The sequence below is a fragment of the Engystomops pustulosus genome, chromosome 3 (assembly GCF_040894005.1).
Source record: "Engystomops pustulosus chromosome 3, aEngPut4.maternal, whole genome shotgun sequence".
Classification (NCBI taxonomy): domain Eukaryota; kingdom Metazoa; phylum Chordata; class Amphibia; order Anura; family Leptodactylidae; genus Engystomops; species Engystomops pustulosus.
Window position 1 is genome coordinate 168218625 of NC_092413.1, and position 23397 is coordinate 168242021.

At 41.5% G+C, this 23397-nt stretch overlaps 1 protein-coding gene across 1 annotated transcript in view; it reads right to left on the minus strand.

Annotated features, from left to right (window-relative positions):
- Positions 1-10199: 10199 nt before the first annotated feature.
- Positions 10200-23397, minus strand: part of RSRC1 (arginine and serine rich coiled-coil 1) — a 202775-nt gene continuing 189577 nt past the window's right edge. The window contains exons 8-10 of the mRNA XM_072142927.1: positions 22004-22110; positions 11436-11582; positions 10200-10409 (exon numbers count right to left, since the gene is read on the minus strand). Coding sequence (XP_071999028.1) covers positions 10317-10409; positions 11436-11582; positions 22004-22110 — 347 coding nt within the window. The 3' untranslated portion in view covers positions 10200-10316. The remainder of the gene's footprint in view (positions 10410-11435; positions 11583-22003; positions 22111-23397) is intronic.

Consider the following 23397-nt stretch of genomic DNA (forward strand, 5'->3'; position numbering starts at 1 on the left):
GCACTTATTCACTCTCGACTAGACTACTGTAACTCCCTACTAATTGGTCTTCCACTCTCTAAACTCTCTCCTCTTCAATCTATTCTTAATGCAGCAGCCAGGCTCGTCTTTCAGGCCAAACGCTACACAGATGCCTCCAGTTTGTGCCAATCACTGCACTGGCTACCTGTCTCCTTCCGTATTCACTTTAAAATAATAACCCTCATCCACAAATCTCTGAATAATGCTGTACCTCCCTATCTCTCTTCTCTCATCTCAGTCTATCGCCCTTCCCGTGCTCTTCGATCTGCCAGTGACATTAGATTAATCTCTACCTTAATTCGAACCTCCCATGCACGTCTCCAGGACTTCTCCCGAGTTGCACCAATTCTCTGGAATGCCCTTCCCCAGACTCTGAGACTAATACCCACCCTCCAAAGCTTCAAACGTGCTCTTAAAACCCATCTCTTTAGGCAAGCCTATCACACTCGCTAACTGCATGAAATGTCAACTCTCCCTTTACTAATCCATCCTATGTACTATCCTATCTGTTATCGGGCAAACAGCAGATATATACCAAGCTCCAGGCTTCTCTGCAGTCTTTTTCACCTAGGACCCTGTAAATAAGATGGCGGCTGATGGCTGGTTCAAGCAACATCGTTGTTTAGTAAATTATTTATTAAATTATTTTATATTGTTCCCTTATAAAGAATGGCTGGACCATTATACAACCTCTTGTGTCACCCCTTCATCCTCATAGTCTGTAAGCTCTTGTGAGCAGGGCCCTCACTCCTATTGTTCCATATGACTGTTTGTTCTTTGTAGTGTAATATAGTTGTATATGTCCCCTATGATTTGTAAAGCGCTACGTAATTTGATGGCGCTATATAAATAAAGATTATTATTATTATTATTATTATGTTACATTCCCTGTAAATTGTGTTCCTTTCCAGTAATTGGAAACATTTGCCCCCTCAGAGTTGCGATTTCCTGGATTGACTTTAGAAGGGAACATCCGTATAACCTTTCACTCTGCATTTTCAGGTGTATCCAAAGATAACTTGAGGTTATTTATCTTGAAGTAGCTCCAAGTACTGAGAAGCAGCCCTGCACTCTAGTACACTGGAAAGAGAAATGTGTCCCCTCGTACATGGAAAGTAGAAGGGCTGAATTTAGACTCTACTGTACTTTATACTGAAGAGTCACTCTGACCTTCACAAAAGAGCCATATTGGAGCGGGGTGTACAGGGGTGCTCTGTGGCACATCAGGCTAGTCTGTGAAATATGTGCCGTGCCCCTCATTAGCATAGGTTATGTATGCATGGATTAATGTAGAGAGAAAAAACTGGCAAAGAGAATAACATGATGAAATTGCCTTATTAGATGAAAGGAATATTACTCAAAGTGTTTATGCATTTTTATAGGTGTTACGTTAGTATTTTTTCTTTTGAATCGATTAGTTACATCTAGACTACGCGGTCGACATTATCACAATGGCCTTTGTGGTTTACAATGCACTTTGGTTTAACTTTATGTTTTTCTAGGTTTCCTTATTGAGGGGTAAAGTAAAGAGCTGGCTGAGGGGCAGGGGCGTGAGGATAGGCATGGCCATAAAATATATCAGTGTGTGTTTCACAACGTATGGCAAACTTTGTGTCAAGGCAGAAGAGCAAGTCACCTCCCGATCTCGAATAGGCATGGCCCCATAGCAGACTTACACTGACATATACATACATACAATTCTTCACTGATACACACACATTTATACACACACATATTCAGGATGGCGCCGTGTACGGTGGCTGCCCGTGCACCTCTCCCTGTTTTTACTAACATTCTTTCGACAGATTGCTGCCCCATGCTCCACTCGCCTCTCCCGATAGAAAGCAATTCCAGGAGCCTAAACAACCTGCGAGCAGTGCACACTGAACCTGAGACCAAGAGCCAGCAGCCACATGGCAGAACACAAACAGGATTGTAGCAACAGACCCGTAGTGCCAAATCCTATCACGCCATAACCAGTGCTCACTTATGCTCCAAGGAAGTTCACAAAGCCGGCAGATTTTACACTGCTCACAGCTCCCGAGGCTGCCCCCAAACGGCTGCTGTAAGCTGACCAACCCATATGTGGCTCAACACCTCCTAGTCTTTAGCACTAGAAGTAGCAGACTGGTATGAGGACCAGAAGAGGCCCAGCACACCATACGCGGAAAGCGATGAAGACCTTACCGTCCCATGTGGCGTGAGACCTCCGTCAGAACTAACACCGGAGGAGACGATCGCAACCACCAGTCCACAGTGTTTTGCCAAAACAACGCTGCCCCTCCTCCAAAAGGGGTATCCATGAGGAGACCAGCACCCAAAGCACAGGATCAGAGCACTAGTGCGCCGGTACCGAGCCGCACACTGCTCCTGAACCAGCCGCGGAGATGTTGATTCGAGTACCAACAATAAATTACCCAAATGAAATCCCTTCTCCTAAATATCCCAAATTCTAGGACCTTGTCCCCAAACTATTAATGTCATGTCTCTAATGTATTAGTGGTGGAATTGGGCTAAACACTGTGCGCTATACCTAAGTGGTGGTCACACATGACAGCTTAAAGCACCTCCACCACTGGAACAGCAGGCGGTGACCCTGAACAGTATATATACAATATAATATTTGTAACCATATTGTCTGCAACCGTACCCTAACTGTAGTTACTGCTAGGCCTGAGCACTGTGTACAAAGTAATTTCCCCCCAGGGTGATCAATAAAGTTGGACTGTATTGTGTAAAGCATATATACATCACATATGTTATATACATGTTAGGTTGTAGAATGTGCAGCATAATATGTATATAATGGTGCACATCATCCATTCTTTAATGTCAGGTTGGATGCCGGGGCCCTCTGCTACTGAAGGCCCCATAGTGGCTGCTATGGCTGCTACCATTGTAGTTACACCCCTGGTTGAGGGCTATGTCTGAGTGACTCATGTAACTGGTTTACTGTGGGCCAATTTGCTTGTGAATCAGAAGTGATTTTTGAGTGGAAGGGGTTAGTCCCTAAATTTTGGCAACACAATATCATTTATTATATATGACGACAGAATGAGTATGATCTCAATATATAAGAAGCTTACATATAAAGGTCCCATATGTTCAAACTGGTCACTTTTTCAAAAAGAAAAAAACCAATTGTAGCCCGGGGCGGGCCGCGGCTTGATCTCATCTGCGTTTCTGTGGAAACGCCTGCGATCGGGAATAAGCGGCTGGTGTTTTGCGTTAATTTAATGCAAAACACCTCGTTCCCGATCGCCGATGCGATCGGGGTTTGCGTTTTTAAATGCGGACAAAGCGGTGCGTGTGGCACCAGCCTTACTGTGGAGATTTACTAAGCTAAATGTACTTGTTTATTTGTACTTCTAGTTTATTTGGTACCCAAAATCCATTCTATATACCGAGCTGCACATTTGTAATGAACTGTAGACCCCTTTTTCACCATGCTTGAAGGAAAGGATCTTGGGTCATAGCTACCAAAAAATACTGCAAATTCTTCCACATATCACCACCATCCATTAGGTGATGGGAAGTCCTACAGTGTCTTAATATAGAAAATTCACCAAATTTATTATGTATTATGAGCGGCTGTGTTAATGGCAATAAATGACCCCTGAAACACTGAAGGTGGTCAAAATAATTTGTCAGTCTAAGAAAGCCAGACTGTAACTATATCTTCATCTTATCTACCAGGACTGTAGTCTAGCAGATGTTACTCAGTAACTAAGGACGAGGAGATAGGATGAAGACGCTGGCTGCATCTGGCCTGTAATTACAGGATGGCTGCACAATTCTCTTATCGTCTATTGCATGTGATAAAGGGGCTCTCTTCTGATATTGGCTTTTAACGTCCATTGAAGGGTGTTTAAGAGACTAATAATTACCAAGAAATAAGCTCCACTGTGCAGCAATCCCACTAAAGAGCCTGGAAACTCTAATTAGTTGAAAATAAATATTTGTCATTAAAAGTTTGAGAGTTCGTTACTCCAGAGCTAATTAGATACTGGGTAATTTCCCTCTGGTATTAATTTGCAGAGCTAGGTACAATTCATGTTATTTCTGATGTTGCAGCCTGTTAGGATATACTGTTTAATCTGCCAGTCACCGTGTGGCTTGTACTAATTGATGATTATTTAAAGGATTTGCTAAGTTTAACACATTCCACTCCGGTCGTTAGATACAAAAGTTTGTCTTTAGAGACTGAAATGTAGGAGAATCAATAGGCAGCTAACTAGTAGCCACTACCTGTTATGGTCTATTGTAATGAAAGCCAAATAAAAGGCTCTAGACTTGTACATGGGTTTTCTTCAGCAGCTCTATGCTTACTGTGATAAATACTAGAGCCCCCATAGATCCTCATTAAAGTTGACTGGGTCCATTAATGTCCATTTAGAGTCATGGGTGGGAAGACGTCTCCATCCTAGGAAAGAGTTTCATTCACTTCTCTTATCCTTACTCATATAAGTGTATGATAAACTGTCTAATACATTTCTATGAGGGTCATAACGGGAAAGCTCAGAATCCACCATCCACTGCCATGCGGGGACTTTTACAAATATTAAATGTTTTGGGATTAAAATTCTTTTGGGATGACCTGTCCATAGGGGAAGTCCGACAATCAGTTGCTTGAAGCAGCAGCAGCAGATCTGTATGTGCCAATGCTACTTCCAAGTGACTTGGACTTGGGCTGAATAGCCGCTGTCTATGTGGTAAGCAGCGACAAATATATTCAATCGGAAAACATTTCCAAATGTGATGCTTCATTTTTTACGGCTTTAACTATGCACTCCAGATGACACCTTTACTATATTCTTGAGTCACTAAAATCATGAGGAGTCAAATCTATAAGGTTTGAATAGAATCGTTTTTCTTTCTTTTTCATACTTTGGTGTACTCGCCTGTGTAAGGTGTAATTTTTGCAGGTTGAGCGTTTCATTTCTACCATTTGTAGGATTAAATGATCTTTTGATGACTTTTTAATTCAAATTTATATTTTTTGCAAAATGGGGAAAAAGTGGAAATAAGTGCACTTGGGAGATATTTTCCGTTACAGGGTTAAACTGGCAGTAAAAAATATTTTTATATTTTGATGGTGCAGTTTTTTTGGGAAGCAGCAATACCTTGTTTATTTTAGGGAATGGGGGTGATTTGCACTTTTGTATTGCAGTATATAGTAAAATCACTGGATCTGTAAAAGAGCCTTCCAATGGCAGATATCTTTACAGATTCTATGACATCCATGGATCCCTTAGTAAGGCCGGCGGCACATGTGGCTTTTGAACCAGTTTTTTGGAAGTTTTTAAGCAGTCCGTTAAAAAACACATCCGTTTTTGACCAATTTTAATTAAGATAATTGTTAAAACCAGTCAAAAACAGATGCAAAAACTTACCGCTTAAAGAGGGCCCAAAAACGGGTTGAAAATGCCACGCGTGCCGCCGGCCTTAGGGTCCTGGTTAGGGCAAGATGCAGCAAATGCAGCAGTTCTGAAGTAGAGGCCTCAGCCTGTGTGCCCGCTGCATACAGCCCGTGTTAAAGGGGTGTGTTTATATTATTGCTTGCATAATGAAAAGTTATACAATTTTCCAATATACATTCTGTATAAATCATAGTTTTATAAATCTCTGCTTGCTGTCATTCTATTGAAAGCTTTTGTGTTAACTACCTGTATATAAAAAACAGTTGTCATGTGATGTTACACAGGTGCATGACTCATATCACACGGCTCTGATTACTCTCTGAGATAATAACAGCTTGTGCACCTGTGTGACCATCACATGACCAGGGAATGATTTACCTCTATCCACTGAAAGTAAACATAAAAGCTTTCTATAGAATGACAGGAAGCAGAGATCGAGAAAACCAAGAGGAATTGATTCAGAAAGTATATCAGAAAATTGTAGAACATTTCATCGTATAAACAATAACTTATTTACTAAACAAGGACATCCCTTTTAACTCCTTAAGGACCTTGGACGAAAATTTACGTCCAGGTCGGTATCTTATTTGCTCTCCTGAGACATACATTTTCGTCCTCAAGAAAGAAGTGCAGGAGCCTTTTAAAATTCCCTATAGAATCTCCCTTTGTTGTGATTCATGTACAAAGTTTAAACGGTTAACAAGTTTAATAAGTTTTGAATAGTTTGAGGGTTGCAATTTAAAAATATGGTACTTTGTGGGTGTTTCTAATAAAAACTACTTTTTAAAAACTGTATAAATATGAATAGGCCTCAAAAATAATTGAATCTTAAATATTTTTGAAAATCTGGAAAATTGCTGACTGATTTATAAGCTTCGGAACATCCTAATAAAATAACTAAAACAAATTATGTGAACATAAAGCAAACTTATGGTAAATGTTGGTTAGTAACCTATTTGGGAGGTTATACTAACTGTATGATGAGCGTAACATTTAAAAATGAGAAAACCGCTAATTTTTCAAAATGTTCACTAAATTAACATTTCTTTTCATAACTACAAAATTTAAGTATAAGTCGAGCCCCTTATTTTTGCCACAAACAGCTGGAAAAACGTATTGAGTATAAGCCCAGGGTGGGAAATGCATTGGTCACAGCCTCCCTGAGTAATAAAATGCCCCGCAGCAGCCCCCCAAGGAGTGAAATGCCGATGCAGCCTCCCTAATGATGAAATAGCCTGCAGCCCCACCCCAGTCACAGTCAGTAAGAGGCTCCCTTTAGTCCTGAACAATAATACTACTTTGTAATTTACACACAGTAGCAAGGTAAGCCTCTGCAAAATAGGACTGTAGGAGAATTTTATAGAAAACATACAGTTGTTCGGTGGAAAGATGATATAGATTTATAGATAGATTTATGGATGCAGAAATATAAAGTAGATTATATAGAGACCAGGGACGTAATAGGAGAGGCTGGGCCCCATGGCAAATTTCTGCATGGGGGTCCCCTTCTCCTTAAAAAAAAATATACATATTTGTAAAATTACACACATTTTATACCAATAATATATAAGCCCACTAAGTTTTATGCTCATACACATGTATCACATGTATACATGTATCACACACATACATCATATAAACACATACAGTATATACATAGCACACACACACACACACAGATACATTATAACTTACCAGACGATGTGTTCTCTCTGAATCTGCATTGGCGCTCTTCATTGCGCAGAGCTCCACACGTCATTACTGATGAAGCACCGTCGGGTTGGGTCACATAACCAGACAGCAGGCGGATGGGGACAGAGGTGGATGAGCAGGTGGGCCGAAACACTGGGGCAGCAACATACAAAGGCAGGAACCCGGGCAGCACCAATACCATAACACAATGCTCCCTCCGCCTCTCCGGGGGAGCACTGCCGGGCCAGCTAATCACTGGGGCAGGGCCTGTGTACCACCTCCTCGCTGCCAAGCAGTGGGCACGTAATGAAGTTGTGCCGCAGCCCAGCGCATGATTCCCCGTGCACCACGGGCCCCTGAACCTTACAGGCCCCGTAGTAGACCTTGCCTGATTACATAGCTGTTAACATTGTGTTAAAAAAAACATATGCAGGCAATTATTGACATTATGTTAACATGCGTGTAAACACACGCAGTTTGTCAATGCAATGTTATGGAAATGTCATTGGGGCTTATTTACTAAATGACCATGGAAAAGTCATTGGGGCTTATTTACTAAAGGTCCGCGGATCACATTTCAGTCGGACTTCCCAAAGTTTTTGGGGATTGCACGGCTTGGGACAGGTATTTAAACGGGATTGTCTCGCATGTGATCGGATTTTGGTTCATCATGCGACAGAAATCTGGGGAGCGTGCCGTTGGACGATCCAACGGATTCGGAGTGAGTGCGGGATTTAACTTTAAAATTGTGTCACATAACATGCACTTACATGAACCAGGAAGAAGAAGGTGAACTCCAGTGGACCTGAGCGGGGAAGCAACAGATGCAGGATCAGGCGCACAATCTTAGTGAGTCGCGCCAGAGTGCATCATCGTCGGAACAATGCACTTCGGGTGAACTCCGCGGACGGGTAAGTTAATGTGCCCCATTGTTTTGTGGTCATCCAGTTACACCACGGCAGCGCTACTCTGAACACTCAGCTTTCCCAGACGTCTACAATCACTATTGTACTTTATAGAACAGATTCCAGCTTCTCCCACTTGTTTTCCATCCAAATGTCTCGGGATCAAATATTTTCTACATTACGCGTTAGTCATTGAAAGACACATCGTGTCTTCTGTGTGTAATGTAACCTCATATAACAAATCAAGGAAAATCCCCAGAACCACATTCAAAATTCCCAATTTCTCACCCTGGAGTAGATCTCTAGGGTTACCAAGTGATGACCGTGGCAACCACAAAGTAACAGATTTTCCACAGTGGCTGACGTCCATATGTGGGGTAATCACATCTGCTCAGGCACTTGCTGTAATACATTCCAGAACAATCCCCCATATGGAGGTAATTAGAAGACTTCTAAGCTGTGGACACATGTTATGGAGTTAACCAGGTCAAGATCTATCTCACTGCTAATTTGGCAAAGTGAATAACTGATTTGTACATTAAAATATGAAAGTACTGAATTCTGCTTTCAGCCGGGATGTTAAAATTTTTTTATAAAGGTAAAAGATGAGATTTAACGATGTTAAAATTAAAAACGAAAAAAAATGGTCAACAGGGCGTAACTACAGTGATAGCAGCCAAAGCCGCTGCAATGAGGCCTGCAGTGTCAGGGGGCCCATCATCTGACCTGACAGATTGGAGGACACGCACCATTATAAACATATTGGGTCTCATTTACTAAAGGTCCGCGGACCGCATTTCTGTTGGGTTTCGCGAACTGAATGGGGACCTGCCTCTCCTAGTTACGCCTGTGCCTAGATAAATTATTTCATTATTATCAGAGCTTGTATGCCAGAAATTTTGGAAAACCAACAGGCACAGGGCTAAAAACCAGAAGCACTGGAGCAACATGCAGGGAGAAGCAGGGTAAGTACACTTTCTTATGCCATCCTTGTCCCTACAGGGTTTTTACAGAATTCCTGTTATCCCACTTAACTTTCCTGTTGGCTTGAGATATCCTTGAATGAATTGTGATAGTTGAGCATCTTTTACACGACTTTATCGTACAGTGCTTTATATGTCAGCCCAAAAATGTGTCAAATTTGTATTATAAGAAATAAAAGTACTTAAAGGGGTATTCCCAGGAATATGAATGTCTGATACAAAAAATTAATAGAACAAAAATCAATGTCATTCATCACAAAATGGTGCTTGAGTATTTTGCTTTTATGATTCACAAAATGTTATGTGCTTTCAAAAACAGGCAGAGTTATTTCCAAGATGGCCGCCATCTACAACTTCACTACCCATGATCCTTCAGTTCTTAGTGATGATCTAACTGTCCTGCTCTGTTACCATAGTAATGATGTGTAACTGCCATCACTGCACATTGCCTCACCGAGATGGGTCCCACCACAACACTGGCAATACTGGATACACTGCAACCAACCAACTACAGCCAAACACAGTTATGATCACTATCTCTTCCACAAGGACAAAGTCACGGGACTGATTAAAGCGCCAGTAGCATTTTAATTCTTTAGTACAGTGTATATATTTTTCTCCTAAGAGCAGCAACATTTTACATAACAACTAATTATAATCTTTGGCTGTAGTCGGTTGGTTGCAGTACATCCAGTATGGCCAGTGTTGTGGGGAGACATCATCTCAGTGAGGTAATGTGCAGTGATGATGGTTACACATCATTACTATGGTAACAGAACAGGATAGTCTGTTACATCATCACTGGGAGCAGAGCATAACAGGGAGGAGGAGTTACTGATAACTAAAGGATCATGGGACTTGTAGTTTTCAGTTGCGGCCATCTTGGTGATAACTCCGCATCCTTTAGAGAGTCCATAATGTTTTGTGAATCATAAAATCAAACTATTTAAGCTCCATTTTGTGACTGACATTAAGTTCTGTTATATTTATTTATATATATATTTATCCTGTTGGATGCAATGTATACCAAGCGACGGAAACAAAAAGGATGCCTTTGTCTGTCAGTATAATTCAGAGCGTGCGGTGCGAGCTTTCTTGGCCAAGGTAGGGGAAAGGTGGGGATGGACTTTATGAGGGCAATCCATTCAGTCACATGATGGACTCACATAATAGCAATGTAAAGCATAAGCAGAGTGTCACTTTAATGTTTTAAAATACTCTAAAAATGTTTGCATTGAAAACCAAACAGTCTACAGAATCCACACACACTAAGTACAACAACACACAATCTGGCTTTATGCCACGGGGCTGCCCATCAGTCGTTCTTGTCGTAGAGAGGTTAACCTCTTGTACCATTTCTCTTCTGCTTCAGCCTTCTCAATATATAGCTGCCAAGACAAAAGAAAAACATTTGTATGGTTTACATAAAAAATCTTGTGTCTTATGAGTTTGTGTGCAAGGGTTCTAGGAGTTACATCTTACTTGTGGAAAATGCTTAAGACTTTTTGTATTTTTACACCACCTTTCAAAAGTTGGCAGATAAACTGATATACACTATATTTACCCAATGAAAAATTCTTTAAATTGATAGAATGTCACTGGGGGGGAGGGGGGAGCAAGTACACAATATGGTAAAATATCATAGCAGAAGATTTAGGTTTATATGGGCATGAAATCTTCAAACAATGTCCAATAACTAATAAGGCAGCACTTTTTCTAGCAATGCAAAGTCAGCAGTCCTTCCGATAAATCTCGCTTTCAAAATGCTTTTTAATTATTCAATTCATTATTTCTTTTTGGTATACATTTAAAAGCTCCTGGTATGTTCATCTCATCTGCTGTCTCTTATTGGCTGAAAACTATTCTTTATGACATCTCCAGACACAAGCACCCGGTCCTCTTCTAAGTGTGTCTGTGTTAAATGGGGAGAAGTAACAAAGGATCCACTGTCAAAATCCAAAAAGGTTCTACTTATCACCCCCAATGCCCCTAGCTGGATATATGCCATATCTTTTTATTATTCCATTTCCCATTTACAAAAAGGTTTGCTGATCCCAATAGAAATTTGAAAACTGTATAAAGCAGATGATGACTTTGTACTGCATAAAGCCTGTAATAAGTCTAATAGCAGCAGACAGATTATCTAAATGCCTGGGTATCCAGGAAAACCAATAACAAAGCCATATAGACATGCAGCCCTGTGTTGTCTGGACTGGATTGTTACTAGTAGTGGATTTTCCCTCTCAATATTTGGCAGCAGTTAAGGTTGAAGTGGACTAAATGGAGACTTGAACCACTAGAGCCTTCACTAACCTTTATCGACATTGTACATAAATATTATACATTTGAGACTCTCCTAAATGTTGTCACCCCAACAGCTCTATAACCTGAAACTCTTTGTGCAGAGAACTTACATTTGGGTGTGCGATAGAGTTATCGTCCAGATATTTGATAGCAGTCGGCATAGTACTAACATCCGTTTCTTTCTCATCACCAAAGGAGTCCAAAGTTCCCACACCCAATATGGCCGATTCATGCTTGCTTTCACTGGTTTCTGTTGACTGAAGATACCATAAGGTTGACAACATGTAGACCCTCATAACTCGAAGTGCAACCATTTGAGAGACTCATGAACCAAAATGATTTATTCAGAACTTGAAGACCCTGATCTCAAAATCATTTCAGTCTGCAATCACATAAAAACAGGAGGATCTAAGCATGACTACATAAACCGAATATATGTGATTAGTTCTCCAAGATGTTTGGAAGAACCTTCCCGTTGAGTTCATATAAAAACATGTGCAAATGTACCTGGATGACAGCAAGTTTTGATTTTTCACACCTGTCTCAATATGTACCTATACATACCTATAACTGAGGCTGTCCGTGTCCTGATAACAGCAAGCAGCTGTAGTTCTGCTGACTGGAGGGACAAGCATTGTGGTTGCACTTCCACCGGTCTGTATTCATGGCTGATTCAGTATTAAATGAAAAGGAGCCTATTTGCTATAATTGTATGGATTCTGTCTCTAATTAATAGTGAACACCTCTCTTACAAGAGCTGTAATTATGTTTAGGACTACGTCTCAAAATGGATACAAGGGTGTCACGACAGGAACACTAATCTATAGCGGGATCTGCCCATTATAGATTATGTGTCCATCCAGACGTCAGTCCTGAGGATGAAGCTGTCCAAGTACATTAATGTGAGGGACAAAGCGTTGAGAATCCATTTCCACCAAAATGAATCATTTTTCAGCAGGTAGCTGCTACCACTTCTTCCTCCAGATATAATAAGTATTTATTGCATTTCCCCTTTATAACCAGCTATATGGCTGAGATACATAAGGAGCCTAATAACGGAGAACAGTCAGTAGTTTCAGGAAAGTGATCACAATGACCGGTCACCTGTCTGTGACTGAATTACATCCATGTGCAGCCATCTCAAGGGTTAGATGCTTAACATATCTTTATTATTTCTAATTAGGATCCCCTCTAATTATACTACTGAAGTACAGCCCATCCATCATTACAGTCATAGGATCTCTTCTTCCATCTACAATCTACCATTTCCCTCATTAAGAAGGAATTTCGAGGCAGGAGGTGAGGTATACAATTCTATGGAGCCGACAAGTGATGGAGATCTCATCATTAGAATTACATTGCTTCCACATTTCACAGGGTGAAGTAACTTCTTCCTGGAAATCCTCCGAGAATAAAGCTCCACCTTCAGCTAACACTAGTGATCATAAAAACCAAACATCTACATTCATGCCTTTTTTAAAAATTTCCTTACAGTTTTGTTTTACTTTGCGCAGTAAAGAAAAATATGATTGCTACATGGACACCATGAAAGAGCTGGTTTAATTTAATCTACCATGTATACTCGAGTATAAGCCTAGTTTTTCAGCACAACAAAAATGTGCTGAAACCCCAAACTCGGCTTATACTCAAGTAAAAAAAATATAGGTCTTACCAGGTTTTTTGTGGTAAAATGTGGGGCCTCAGCTTATACTTGGGTATATACGGTAATTACTTTTGTCAGGATCCTCACAGTTTCTGAGAATTACTCGCAGTCATGGTGTAGTAAGCACACAGTGCCCGGCGTCCTATGGAGATGGGGAGGGGTGAGGAGTGCTCACCCCTTCGCTACCCGGCCGTGTGATCGCCAGGTTTATGGTGCAGATGAGCACACCAAAAATGGATGTGGATGAGCATATCCATTTTTATAACTGATGGGACACTGACATTTAATTTCAATGGACCCATACACATGAATTTATTTTTCACAGATCTAGTTGGAGGCTGTAGAAGACTCACAGAAGGTCATATTGCTGCCCCTTTTACTGCTCAGGCCTTCCCAGAGAAGTCTATGGGAACAGAAAAAAAGTGAATTAGTCTCACCGGTAATTCTGTTTCCATAAGTCCACCATGACGGCACCTGGAGGTTGCACCTTGACCTTTGGTAGGGACAGGAAGTTGCGAAAGATATAAGGCCCCTCCTCTGCCGCTGTTCCCCAGTGTCTTCCAAATAACCACCGGGGTTCCAGTAGAGAGCTAGAAGATATTAGCCAGACATCATTAATAACACAGGGCAGGGTAAATATAGCCGTCATGGTGGACTTATGGAAACAGAATTACCGGTGAGACTAATTCACTTTTTCCATGACGTCCCCCATGACGGCACCTGGAGACTTACCAGATAAATAGATTAGGGAGGGACCACAGCCTGGAGAACTTTCCTTCCAAAACTCAAGTCATGGCTAGAAGGTAGATCCAGGCGGTAATGTTTTGGGAATGTCGATGTACTTGACCACGTAGCTGCCTTGCAGATCTGGGAGATGGATGCTCCCCGTTTCTCTGCCCAGGAAGTAGCCATAGCTCTGGTAGAGTGGGCTGTTATGTTTTTTGAGAGACTCACATCTTGTAGCTGGTAGGATTTAGAGATGGTCTGTTTTATCCACCTAGCAATGGTGGAACTTGATGATTTCTCTCCTTTATTTTTTCCCCCAAACTGAATAAAAAGGTTTCTGCACTTTCTGAAAGATTTGGTTCTGTCTAGATAGATTATGACAGCTCTTCTGACATCAAGGGTATGCCAGAGCGCTTCCTTCTCATTCTTTGGGTTGTTACAGAAAGATGGTAAAACGATTTCCTGACTTCTATGGAAGTCTGAGACTACTTTTGGGAGGAAAGACGTATCTAATTTTAGTACTATCTTGTCTTCCGAGATGATCAGGAAGGGTTCCTTGGAGGATAGGGCCTGCAGTTCTCCAATTCTCCTGGCGGATGTTATGGCCACAAGGAAGGAGGTTTTGAGAGATAGGTCTTTCAGGCTGCATTCCGAGAGTGGTTCGAACGGAGGCTTCGTAAGGGAGTCTAGGACTAGTGATAAGTTCCATTTTGGTATATTTGATCGGATTGTAGGTCGCAGTCTTAAGACTGCTTTCATGAACATCTTCACCCACTTGTGCTCTGCTAAGGGGAAGTCAAAACAGGCGCTTAGGGCCGAAATTTGGACCTTAAGGGTGTTAGGTCTTAACCCTTTAGAAAACCCATCCTGTAAAAAATCAAGAATTTTAATGATATCCGGTTTGCCCGGAATCGGGGAAAGGTCCCCACACCAGGATATATACTTTTTCCAGATCTTGTAGTATATTTTGTTGGTGATTGGTTTCCTGCTTGCTATTAGGGTCTGTATAACCTGGTGAGAAACCCCCTTAGCTAGGAGCAATTCCCTTTCAGGACCCAGGCCGCCAGGTTCAGAAACTTCGGGTCTGGGTAAAGAAGAGGGCCCTGGTGTAGCAGATCCCTTCTGCAGGGAAGGAAGATGGGTCCTGAGATTGCTAGTTTTAAGAGAAGTGGGAACCAAGGTTTTTTCGGCCAGAATGGTGCTACTAGGATCACTGTCGTCCGACTCGATTGAATTTTTTGTAAGGTCCTGGAGATTAGGGGAAATGGAGGAAAAGCATATGCTAGATTTGTCCCCCATGATTGGCTTAGGGCATCCAGTCCCAGGGGGTTGTCCTTGGGTGAGATGGAAAAAAATACCTCTGTTTGAGAATTCTTTTTTGAGGCAAACAGATCTATCGACGGAGAGCCCCATTTCTGGGTTAGAGAAAGAAAAACTTCCCTGTTCAGGGACCATTCGTGTGGGTCCATCTTTTCTCTGCTCAAGAAGTCCGCTGACTGATTCTCTGACCCTTTTAGGAATACCGCTGTTAAGGAATCTAGGTGATTTTCTGCCCAGGAGAAGATCTTCTTGGTGACCTCCATCAGGTCCGAGGATCTTGTGCCCCCTTGACGACGTAGATAGGCCACAGTGGTCACATTGTCTGACAGGATCCTGATATTTTTTACCTGGGTTTTGGGTAGCCTTTTTAGTGTTTCCCATACTGCCGATAATTCCCTTAGGTTTGAGGATTGTCTTCTCATCCAAGGGGACCATGACCCCTGAAGGTAACGGTCTGGAAGAACAGCTCCCCATCCTGAGGAACTGGCGTCTGTTTGGATGATCAGGACTGGAGTCGGATTCCATGGTATTCCCTTTTCTAGATGCTGTTGGTATTTCCACCAGTTTAGAGAATTTTTGACTTCCAGGGGAATGACCTTCTTGAAGTCTAAATGATCCAAGTTCTTGTCCCAAATTTTTAATGTCCACGCCTGTAGTGTTCTTACATGGAACTGGCTCCATGATACACAATTTATGCAAGCTGTTAGGAGACCTAGCAGTCTCATGGCTGAACGGACGCTGCATGATTTTTTCCCCTGGAATTTGTCTATGAAGGAGGTAAGGGATTCTCTCTTGTCTTGTGGAAGAAAAGAAGTTTGGCGCCTGGAATCTAACATTACTCCTAAGAATCTTGTCTCCCTCTGGGGGTCTAGATGAGACTTTTGGAAATTTATAATCCAGCCCAGATTTTCCAGGGTTCGTATTGTCCGATCTCTGTGATTGAGAAGAGTCAGGGTCGAGTCTGCCACTATGAGGAGGTCGTCCAGATATGGAATAATTGAGATTCCTTCTTTCCTCAAGAATGCCGTCACTTCTGCCATGACCTTTGTGAAGGTCCTGGGGGCTGATGAAATTCCGAAGGGCAAGGCTCTGAATTGGAAGTGGCAGACCTTCCCTTGAGGTGATTCCACCGCGAATCTTAGGAATTTCTGATGATTCTTGTGTATGGGGACATGATAGTAGGCGTCCTTTAGGTCGATGGTGCACATTTGTGCGCCTGGAGGAATTAGTGGGGTAGCTGTCCTTACTGATTCCATCTTGAAATATTTGTATTTTATGTTCTTGTTTAGCCGCCTGAGGTTTATAATAAGTCGAAGGGTCCCATTTGGCTTTTTCACAAGAAATAAGGGGGAGTAGAATCCCTTCTTTTCTTCTTCTTTGGGAACTGTAACAATTACCTTCATTGTTAACAATTCTTGAAGATTCTTCCATAGCTGTATTGTCATTCTCCGAGATGTTAGGTTGGAGACAAGAAATTTTTGTTGTGGAGGGGAGCTGAATTCTATCTGATAACCTGACTTGATGATACTCAGGATCCACTTGTTTGATGTGATCGTTTCCCATCTGTGGAAAAAGAAAAGAAGACGCCCCCCTACCTGGTAGTCACTGTTTTTTTGATTGATGTGGAAGGTTGGAGAATAGATATCCTCGGCCTCTTCCACCTTTGTTGAAGGACCAGCGGCCCTGTTTTCCTCTGCCTCTGGAGTCTTTAGGATCTTTGGAATTCCGAAAGGAATAGTTTTTCTGGGGTTTCTTAATTTCCGGAAAACCTTTCTTTTTATCAGAGGCTTTTTCCAGAAGAGTATCCAGTTCAGCGCCGAACATGAAGTCTCCTGTGAATGGGATGTTGCAGAGCTTCGTCTTGGATTTTACATCCCCTCCCCACTGTCTAAGCCAAATAGCCCTACGGACTGAATTAGATAGAGCCCCTTCTTTTGCTGACAGTCTGATGTTTTCTGCTGAAGCATCAGCAAGAAAACCTGTCGCTGAACGCAGCAGCGGTATCGTTTGTAGAAGGAGATCCCTGTCCGCATCTGTTTTAAGGTGGTCTTCCAATTCTCCTAACCAAAAGAACAGAGTTCTCGCTACCGAAGTAGCAGCTATGTTAGACTTGAGGCTAAGCATGGAAGATTCCCAGACTCTACGGAGTAGGGCATCAGCCTTTCTGTCCATGGGGTCTCTTAATTGGGAAGAGTCCTCAAATGGCAGGTCCGTTTTTTTCACCACCTTAGACACTTGGATGTCTACCTTGGGGGGGCTGTCCCAGGTTTCTGTCTCTTTGGGGTCAAAGAGTAACCTGTTCCTGAACTCTTTAGTGATGTTTGCCCGCCCCTCAGGATTCTTCCATTCCTCTTGGACAATATCTTTTAGGGTCTGATTTATGGGAAAAACCCTTTTCCTTTTGGATTTTAACCCTCCAAACAGTTAGTCTTGGATGGATTTTGGCTCTACCACCTCTTCCACGTTAAGCGTATTGCGTACAGCTTTAAGGAGGTTATCCAGTTCCTCATTAGAAAAGAGGTATTTTGAGGTTCCTTTATCCTCGGACACTGAGGAGACATCATCAAGCGAGTCCTTCCAAGAATAGGTAGGAGCCGCAGAGTGTTTATCATAGTCCGAATCAGTATCATGGGATCTAAGTTTTTTAGGAGCTGGCTCTTGATATAAATCCGGATCCTGGTCAAGTTCAGGTTCGGGATTTGGCTCAGGACCTAGTCCCGGTACCGGTCGGTTTAAATTGGTAAACATCATAAGAGAGGATTGGAATTCCTCCCGCATGGCCGCTTTAAGCTCATTTAATATTGACTCCTTTTCCTGTTGTAAGGCCCTGGCTAGGCATTCAGAACATAGTGATTTTGGATACAAATCTGATAATCTTATGTTACAGGAAAGGCATCTTTTTGATTTAGTAACACATTTTCCTTTTTTGGGGTCTTTGTCTTTCTTCTCCTTGTCCTTAGGTCTAGAAGAGTCGTCCTAGGACAAGGAGACAGACTATATTAAAATCCAAACAATAATGCACAACAAATTTTTATCCCCTTTAAGCAAAGTTTTTTGGTTGTACTCACGGTACCCGGGACAATGGGGGAAGAACCAAGGTCGTCCGCCATAGTAAAGGATATTTCCACAGCTTCAGTAGTGAACTCGTTGGTGGTATAGAGGCTGACACAAAGCAGGAAGCACTTTTAAACTTCCCGCCACCTTCTAAGCCAATCAGATGGCTTCTTTAAGAGTCACGTGACCCAACCCGGAAGTCGGGCGTACTGCGCATGCGCGAATCGGCCGGCGATACACGGCCGTCGCGCAGTACGCACCGGCGTTCACAGGAGGCAGTAGCTGTGGGAGGTAGCGCCCGGAAGCCGGGAGGCACCTCATCCAGGGTCCGGAGACCCATGCTCCCCTCGGCTTCAGCTCCAGGCCGCAGGAGGAGGGGAGCCAGGACACGTCCTGCAAGACGCCCGGCCAGGAAGGGAGGTACAGCCCCCGCTCGCGGCCCGTCCTGGGGGTTTCTAATTTCATCCCCCCCCCCCCCCAAGGGGAGAGACGAGGTCTCGCAACCCTGACCCTTGGTAGGGACAGGAATACACTGGGGAACAGCGGCAGAGGAGGGGCCTTATATCTTTCGCAACTTCCTGTCCCTACCAAAGGTCAAGGTGCAACCTCCAGGTGCCGTCATGGGGGACGTCATGGAAATATACAGATAACACATGGCTGTAATCTGTGTGCGATCCGTATTTGCTGATCCGTTAATAGGTATCATGTGACCCTTCAAAAGGTTGGGACAAGTTAACATCATCACCTGCCAGCCTTCTTTTTTTTTTTACAGATCCGCCAAAATTATTGTCTTGCAGAACAAAGGACCATTTGCTCCACATACAGCTTGACAGCAGACAAGGGAATGGTTACACCGAGCTGCAAAACTCTAATAAAAACACCTGAAATGATTTATGAAGTAAAACAATATATCTATAAATAAAAAAGCATTTCTAAATTTTCTATTTATTTAAAGAACGCAGGGGGCAGATAACAGAATTATTACCCTAATAATCATTGTGAAAAAAGTTATAGGCTAAAGGACTTCCTGTTCCACCACAGCAAGGCCTGGTCCCACCAGACTAGAGGTGAAGATGACCATCATCCATGTCCTCAGCCAATCACCGACCTGCATTAGTTGTGTAAACGTTTACAGCTCATGGTCTCTGACATCAGTAATAATTGAGTTATATTGGGAGGTCCTTACATTTTATTTTACACAATTTTGAAGAGAGAATACATTTGTTTAGATCTGATCTCAATATGCTAACATTAAGTTGAGTCAATGTAGCTTTGCATACTTAAATCATTAACAAAATAATTGTAAACAATTGTGTTCTATATAGACAATTGTTCAGTTTTGTCATCTTTTTTAATACTTAAAAAGTCTGTAAGAGTCAGTCCATTGCTTTAGCCATTGAGTGCAGGAAAGTCCACTCTGCAGTCTTCTCTATGGCGATACTATCCTAAACCAGTATAGGAAGTGAAAGCTTCCCTGAATGCACCTCCGGCTTGTAGCAGCTTGAAATAAATATATAAACAAACATTATTAAGCTGCGGTACTTAAATATACACCATGTAAACCATATTAAAAGTCTTGAAATACAACCGCGCCGAGCATGAATTATCCCCATAAATCAGTTTAAAATGGTTGCTGCTCATTTTCACAGGGCAGAAATGTGAATAAAGACCTCGTCGAGCGGTGTGTGCTAAATAAATTCTGCTGTGACCTTCAGGGCTGTCATAAAGCATAATTCTCAATGAAGTATGTTGGGCAAGAAAGGCTGCGCTCATAAACTGCCCGATCTGCAGACATGTACGGCAGGCTGAGAGAATTGACAAACTCATTTCAGGCTGCGTTCAGCCCTCCACCCCTTTGTCAATTACTTTGTAGATGATGGGTTGCTGAGAATATAGTTTTGCTCCCTTCTTCGCAGGTCCGTATAATAAATATGTTTAACCGCTTCAGCGCAGAATTTAATGGCCATTGGTTGCAGTTTGTGGCTTAAATTCTGGGTTGCCAATCACCATGCTGCTTTTAATTATCTGCTCTGCATTTTACCTCTGCTACCTTTTTTTAATAGTAATTTTTTATTCTTGTTTAATAAAAAATGTTTTAAATCTTTGAGAGAACCTGTTTTGCAAAGTAACCCACCCAAAATAAAGGCTTCATTAAAACTATGGTTAAAAAGCATTGGCCTAATCCCTAAATGGTTCCTTTCCATGGCTGAAAGGCCTACAAAATCAGTTTGTAAACTTATACGCACTGATGCTGGGATTATTGTGAGTACATAACATTAAGTTAGTTATGCATATTGAAATTTACTTGTATTGTCCTGCTTCCTTGTTCCTGATTGACAGGCTATGATATTCTGCTGTATGGAGAGCTCTGTTATTCATTGGGCACTTAAAGTCACGTGACCAGGGTGAAATCATCAAAGGTCATGTTACATCTGCAACATCTAACACATGTATGTAGCTGATCAAATGAAATCCCAGCATACCTTCATGAATAATGGGGAGAAGTAGAAATCCATGGAGGATATGGAGGAGTAGAAGTCAATGGTGGCTACTGTGATACAAATGTGATCAGATATATTCATGGGGTGCAGTTTTCTGTTAGGAGGCTAAAGAACCTGTGAAGCTGTCATCCTGGTCACATGACATGCTGAAAAGAGGCATGAAACATGGGGGGGATAGATGGGAGGGGCTGACTGAGCAGGACACAATTTTGATGCAAGGTATTATAATATAATGTTTATTTATGTGGATGTGAGGGAAACACTTTTTAGTTCCAAGAAGGTTGTCAGTTAGTGAATGGGACTCTATAGGAACTTGTCACTAGCTGTTTATGTGATGTAGTGATAGGTTTCCTTTAAAGCATTCTAAATTATCTTGCTAGATATAATATATGTCCAAGATTCATATTGTACAATGTTTAGCTGCACATAGGCATATATGTATATATAAATAATACTACCTGTAGTAGCAGGTCTATGGTGCCATCTGAAATGCCACAACACAGAACTTGTACACAACTAAAGGTTGTACTAGCAAACAGCCTTTTGGTTAGACCACACCTGAAACATTGGATGTTTCTACTGTAGGCAACCTCTCTACCTTTTGTATAATGGGGACCTCTGCAATGTAACATCCTTAGAACTCACTATGTAGGTAAGATCAGCTCCGACCCCAGTGATCACACATTGATGGCAGAAACCTCTTTATACGGCTCTAACCTGTTATTTTATCCAATTCAAAAATAACTATTCTAAGCACTCACATTATGAAATGAAACCTGGCAACGCAGCTACATAAATATTTCATAGCTCCCTTGTAGAGATGAGCAAATCAACTTGTTGATTCATAGATTCCGACACTGAATCGATTCAGATTATTGTTTTAGCTGCTTCAGACAATGCTCCTCAAAATTTGTATATATCCCCCTCTAGTCCTCTAAAACACTGATTATTAGAAAAATACATTTTTTTGCAAGGGTTAAAATTAGGGTTAACCCTATTCTAACCCTTCACGCTGACCTTAACTAAAATATTAGAAAATTAAAATGTGAGAACAAAAAAAAAAAAGAAGAAAAAACTTTGTGTTCGTGGAGCAGAGGAGGTTATTTACCAATTTCCAGAACTGGAGCGAAATCGTGTTCATGTAGCCTTAGTATGCTAGGACCATAAAAAAAGCAGACATTTTTTATTTCACAATCAAGGTGTCGAGAGGAGTTGTGCAACAACTTATGTGAGATGTTTGTTTGCCACCATTTTGGCAACTTTATTTTTTATACAGAGTTTTTAATTGTAACTTTTACCCCCTGGATGCCAGGAATAATCAAGAAAGTGTTGTTGTTCCACAATATGCAGCAAGAGATAGGTAAAAAAACAAAAAAAACAACAAAAGACAAAGATAGAACAATAAAGCACTTACAGCTTTGGTGTCCCGGCTTGATCTGAAAAGTTGTGGCATAAAAGAATCACTTTCAATAGCCTCGATCTCCTTCACACGCTTGACTTGATCAAGTAGCAGCGCCTGGTCTAAAACATAACAGGAGTCAGACAATTAATAAAACCTAAACGTTTACGTATAATTATGTTGGGTCTTCTTTATGCAATCATAAAAGATCCAAAAACGTATCCTTATTCATTAGCTTAAATAATGGAATAAACCCTGAAATGATGAAGACAATAAACAACCCTATGCCAACATTATGAACCAGACTGCCATGTGTAGTACACTTAGGTTAGATTATATCAACATATGTATTTCACTATGATGCTGTCTTTGAGTCCAGTCTTTGACACTGTGGTCAGTCCTTAAAATATGGCCACCGCAAAGTTTGGGATTTACAGATAGATCTCCACTGTGTAGTTTAAGCCCAACCGTAATGTTGGCCCCCACCACATAAAAGGATCTGTAACCAATTAAAACTACATAAGCAGCAATAGTTAATACCAAAAATAAAAAATATTCATTCAAAATCTCAGACATATGGAGTTGGTCAAGGTGCAAATGTTTGCGGAGCAGGATGACATCTATAACGTGGGATGACCATTTATGGAAAGCAAAATGACAAAGTGTAAATTTGGACATTTTTTTTTTCCATTTCAGCTTTTACAGTGGGTGATAAACGTTTTTATATTTTGAAAGGTTTGATATTTTAGGATATCTAACTTTTTAAAATGTATTTTTGTTTGTGTCCAAGGGAAAGTGTAGTCATTTAAAACTGTAATAGTTTTTTAAAATATTATTTCAGGCCCCCTAAGGTACCGGAACCCTAGGGGGTCTGATCTCTTACAGAACAGCCCACGGCAGTTATAGGCAGGAGTCAGCTGTGTAATACAGCTGGCACCCAACAGGTATGGAGAGGGCTCAGGCCGTGAGGGACTGGGCATCAAGGGGTTAAATACGTTTTAATAGTCCACATTGGCTGGCACTTTCTGATCGACAGAGATCAGTTTCCAAAGATTTCTCACTATGATCACAGGCAGGATTGCAATGAAAGACTTGTATGTAAATAACACAGGGTCACATCTTATATCCTTCCTCCCTTCCTTGTACAATGACTTCAGACTACCATGGTTCTCTGGTCCACGTGGCAGCTGTAGAGCGTATTTCTAAATGCTGTTAATAGCAAAATGTGTCTGGAAAGCTTAGAAAGTGCCCTACACAATGATGTTATTACTTAGGCGATTTAGGGGTTTATAGACTCCCTTTAAAATGGTCTTCAGTTTATACCAAGAAAAAGCCATACACTTATCATTGTCTTCTCAGTGTGGGTGCCTATCTTGGCTTTGCAATGCGTTTACAATTGTAGCGATAGG